General features: G+C 35.9%; 1 protein-coding gene across 1 annotated transcript; it reads left to right on the plus strand.

Moving 5' to 3' along the window:
- Positions 1 to 562: 562 nt before the first annotated feature.
- On the plus strand, positions 563 to 2,092 carry LOC131598580 (uncharacterized). Its single transcript, XM_058871165.1, has 7 exons — positions 563 to 700; positions 784 to 1,051; positions 1,131 to 1,221; positions 1,299 to 1,426; positions 1,514 to 1,604; positions 1,681 to 1,837; positions 1,928 to 2,092. The coding sequence occupies exons 1-7, from the start codon at positions 563 to 565 to the stop codon at positions 2,090 to 2,092; spliced, it is 1,038 nt and encodes a 345-aa protein (XP_058727148.1).
- Positions 2,093 to 4,719: the final 2,627 nt, after the last annotated feature.

Genomic DNA, 4,719 nt, shown 5'->3' on the forward strand with positions numbered 1-4,719 from the left:
TAATAAAATAAACGGACATGTTTGGGTGAGTAGTAGTGTCTCCATTATCCAACTTTATTTTAATCGGAAAACACCCAAACCCAATCAAAATGGATTTTCTCCGTCAACTTTAGAACGAGTTAGAGTGGATACCTGCATATACAATTTTTGTTGCAGATACGATTTTTGTTGTCATGCCTAAAAAAGTAGGTGAATTCTTATTTACCCATCTTTTCATTGTCATGTAAACATTTGTAGTCATTAATTAATTGTGAATTGCCACATCAGCAACTCTTCTCTCAATGATCCACATCACCTTTGGTGGTTACTACAGAATTTTTGATCCTTCAACTGCATGGTGGGCTGCGACAGTTATGGCTGTGGAAGTTTCACCCTCACAGCTTCTCATGTTGCTGCAGTTATGTAAGGACCATTACTCTGTGCCTCTCCACGTTCCAAACTGCACAATTGCAGTAATTATGTGTTTAAATGGCTTGCCTATTTATCAGTGATTTCATTCTTCTCTTTCCATGCTTGCTAACTTCTGCGGTAATCATTCAGTGCAGTGTGAATTTGCATTATCATGTCAAGGCCTGTTGAGAGAATAGCAGAGATCAATGATGGAAAAGAGCTTTGGAAGATTGTTGTTAGGATTCACCACCGATGGAAAGTTGTCTCCAACAGCAAGGAACATTTTAAAATGATCTTTGTTGACAAATTGGTGATTACCCTGTTTATGTTTCAGTATGTTTATCATTTACCTATGTTTGTATAGTTTGAATCATTTTTTGGTTTCTGCTGCAGGGAGATGATATTCATGCTGTTGTTCCAGCACCGCATGTGTCGGTTTTCACCGAAAAATGCTTATTAGGCCATACTTATACTGTATCTAATTTTAAGGTGGTGCCTTATGTTCTGGCATTCAGGGCATCGGGACACAGATATATGATAAAGTTTACTGCTGGAACGTCTGTTCTTGATGAAGACAAACATGAGATACCCCCGAAATCGATTTTATTTACAAGTTTTTCAGACATCATAACAGGGAGGTTTGACAAACATGTTCTGATTCGTGAGTATGGTTTTTGGTTTTTTTATTGTCTCATGTTTTGATGCATTATAGCCGTGTGAAATTAATAAATTTATTTCAGATGTCGTTGGAATGGTGGATAGTATTGGTTATGCACAGACTGAGTCAGGTGCAAAGAAGCAGCAAATTAGCATGATGTTGCGTGATCACAGGTTTGTTTTTTTATACATTAGACTGCCTCATATATGAATCATGTTATATATCTTAATGTGTTGTGATCATGGTTTAGCAACAACATGTTGAACTGTACTCTGTGGGAATCATACGCGGATCAGTTCATCAAGTTTAACAAAGTTAGGGTTGCTGCATCACTACCTACAGTTGTGTTGCTTCAGTATGCCAAAGTGAAGGAAGAAGGTTATTCCATGACTTATTTTTTAAATTAATACTAAAACAACAAAATCTGTGATAAATATATTGACAAGGTGTAATTTGAATTTGCAGGAAAGTATCCTCTGTCTGTGACAAACACCTACAATGTGACCCTTTTATGTGTTGATGCTGATTTTCCGATCATGAAAGACTTTATTGATAGGTATGTTGATAGTGTCATCCATTTTATGCAATTATTTTTTTCATGTATGAATTTGATATTGATGCATGCTCTGCAGAATGCCTGAGGAGAGCAAGGTAACCCTCTCTGACCAACTTGGAGGGAATTCACAATATTCCTCCCAAAGTTCTGAAAATCAACAGCTCACTCCTGTGCAAAAATTGTTCTCAAAGGCTGTTGTTTTGCCTATTGCTGAGATTATTCAACTTACGGATGTATGTCTTTCTATTTTCCTATATTATCGTAATTATAACCTCATTGTTTAGTGTGTCACATGTTTCTGATTTTGGCGGCTATTTGTCCAGGTTACATTTTGCGCTACTGTCGCTACAACAAAATTATTAGTAGCATCTCCGTTTGAATGGTTCTATCGTGCCTGCCATATGTGTCAATCTATAGCGCGCGGGGACAGCCCCCCCTTTGAGTGTGAAGCTGGTCATGAAACCATGGCTGAAGTCCTTAGGTTTTAGTTGTTCTCACCTAATAGATGTTGTTTCAGTCATGTTTTTGATGTTTCTATGTTGTCGGCTTTTTTAACGGAATGACTTCTTATGATGTTCAGGTATAAGATTGAAATTGAGGTTACTCACGGGGGCCAAAGCTGCAATTTTGTCTTCTGGAACAGAGAATGTGAAATGCTGTTGGGTTTATCTGCATCGCAACTTCGTAACACTATGATTCAGGTTATATTTATATTGTGCAGACGAATTAGAATGTACTTTTCAATACTCTGTGTACACTAATATGGCCAGTTGTTTAAATAGGCTGGAATTACTGATCCATTGGACTTTCCGTTAGCACTTGATCAGTTGTTGAAGTTGGAAATGGCTATGAAGGTTAAGTGGCATCCACGCTGGAAGAACTGTTCCGTCGTTATGATTATAAAAAATGATCCTAAGGAAAAATGGGGAACATATGAGGTCAGCTCTAATAAACTGACATTTGTTTTATAAAAGAGGACTTCATATTATAACAATTTTTGGCCTGATTTTGTTTTTCTTTGGTAAATTCTCAAGGAACCTATTCCAATCCAAACTGTCGTACCTGATACTCTGGAGGTAGAAATTTTAAACTGTGTATGCATTTTTTTGCTTTTCCTGTGATTATGTTATATTGAAAACTGTGTTTAACAATATATAGATTAAAGAGAGTGTTGATGAAGCTAAAACAGATGCCAATGAAGACTGTGAATTGGTTACAGTAAGTCTCACTGCAACACAATTACCTACTTACATTTATATCAATATTACTAACACTTACCGACTTACATTTATATCAATATTCCTAACTAATAGTCTTCATCGTGGCATTGCAGGACCTGGAAATTACATCTGAACACAAGCCTGATGCTGTCACACCTGGTGGTAAGAGACATCTTCCTGCTGCATCAAGTGAATCTATTGATTTGGACGGATTACATGATGGGGAACTGTCATCAAACAAGCTGAAGAAGATAATTAAAATGGAGAAGATTGATTAGGAATATTTTTACTTTGTGTGTGTTTTGCTTAGGTGTTTGTTATAAAAACTGAATGTTAGTTTCCTTTGCTTTTAATCATGTGTGTGATTTCATTTTCTGTAATAATTAGTGCATGAATACTGGCTATGTGCTTCTGTTATGTTCAATTTGATTTAAGAATTATCAATGGTTTCTTTGGCTTATTATATTCAAATGATTCAAATTGAACTACATATTATATATACCATTATTAATTATTTTGATTCTTTTTGATCATATATCAAACATTCCATTTTAACTATACCTCTTATAACGGGGTGCTCCTTTTTTATTATTTTTAATGTTAGTTACAATAATGATGTCGCAAAGAACGGTTTGTTTGGATTAGCAGAATTTAAGTTTTCTGTCATTACATTGTAAACTAAAACATGGATTGTGTCTCACAAACAAACACCAGGACTTTTAACATTTGACTATGTTAACTATCAATAAATAATTTTATGTCTGATCTTACTATAATGTTGATACAATATTATGGGACAGATTTCATTTTAACTAACAGCATATCAGAGCGGATTAATAGAATATAATAGGAGAACTTAAAAAATTTGTCCCGAAAACGATTATAGATTAGATCTTCCAGTGGTCACAATATTACTGTGTTCACATTTTGGATAAAGTGCTTACAAAATAACATGTAGCTGAATATATATAACACAATGTACCAAAATAACATTCCCAACATATAATGTAACCATTAAAATTCGGGTATAGTACACGGTTTGCAAATAGCAGTAGTTTCTTCATTGTCTTTCAACCTTCACATAGATATACGGAGAGAATCGCAGCATACTCCACGCTATTGTATCCCCATTACGCAGGTTAAGAGATTTGGCGAATTCGTACCATCCCAGGGCCATGTACTTTTCATATGGCTGGGGTATTCCTTTTCTGTTAGCTTTGTGAACCTGACAGGTAACAATGTTCTTCGTCCTCACATCCAGCAGGTTGATTTCATCTTGAAAGCGACGGAGGCATCTTTTGGCGATTTCCTTAGGGAAATGCTGCATACAAGAAATAAGGTAACTATTAACAATATATACTATTTACATTTTCAATAACATGCTGCTCATATTCAAATATCTCCTTACCATTACATTCTGCTGTGTAGATTTAGCATTTGTAACATGGGTGTTCCAGAAAAATTTTTGAGCCCCTGTAGAACTGTCTACAGTAATGTCTGTACCGACCTTTGCTTTTTTCACCACTTTACCCTTTTGTTTCTTACCCTCTTTTGATCCATTTGGTTCACCAACTTCAGAAACTTTGATTTCATCTGTGTCAATGTCTGTTGATTCCTCTTTTATCTTTACAGGTCCTGCATTGGGATTGCTTTTAACCCTTGCGCTATTTTGTGCGACAACATCAACATTCGTCACAACACGATCAGCGGTGACATTGCGCTATTTATTCCTGCGTTTTCTTTCCACCTTAGGATCGTACCCTATTTCCTTTACCAAATCTTCTATGATTTCCATTGCCTGATCATTGCTGTTCCAACATCAAATATGGATTAAAAAGAAACCGCATATGAAGCATTCTTTACTAAGCAATAGTCATATGCCGAGCAACGACGGG

The sequence above is a fragment of the Vicia villosa genome, linkage group LG4, assembly GCF_029867415.1.
Source record: "Vicia villosa cultivar HV-30 ecotype Madison, WI linkage group LG4, Vvil1.0, whole genome shotgun sequence".
Lineage (NCBI taxonomy): Eukaryota > Viridiplantae > Streptophyta > Magnoliopsida > Fabales > Fabaceae > Vicia > Vicia villosa.

Excerpts from the sequence above, each read along its gene's own strand:
- LOC131598580 (XM_058871165.1), top strand. The coding sequence starts at position 563 with ATGTCAAGGCCTGTTGAGAGAATAGCAGAGATCAATGATGGAAAAGAG. Across the intron at positions 701-783 it reads TGATCTTTGTTGACAAATTG|GGAGATGATATTCATGCTGT; the intron begins GTGATTACCCTG and ends TTTCTGCTGCAG. Across the intron at positions 1,052-1,130 it reads TGACAAACATGTTCTGATTC|ATGTCGTTGGAATGGTGGAT; the intron begins GTGAGTATGGTT and ends AATTTATTTCAG.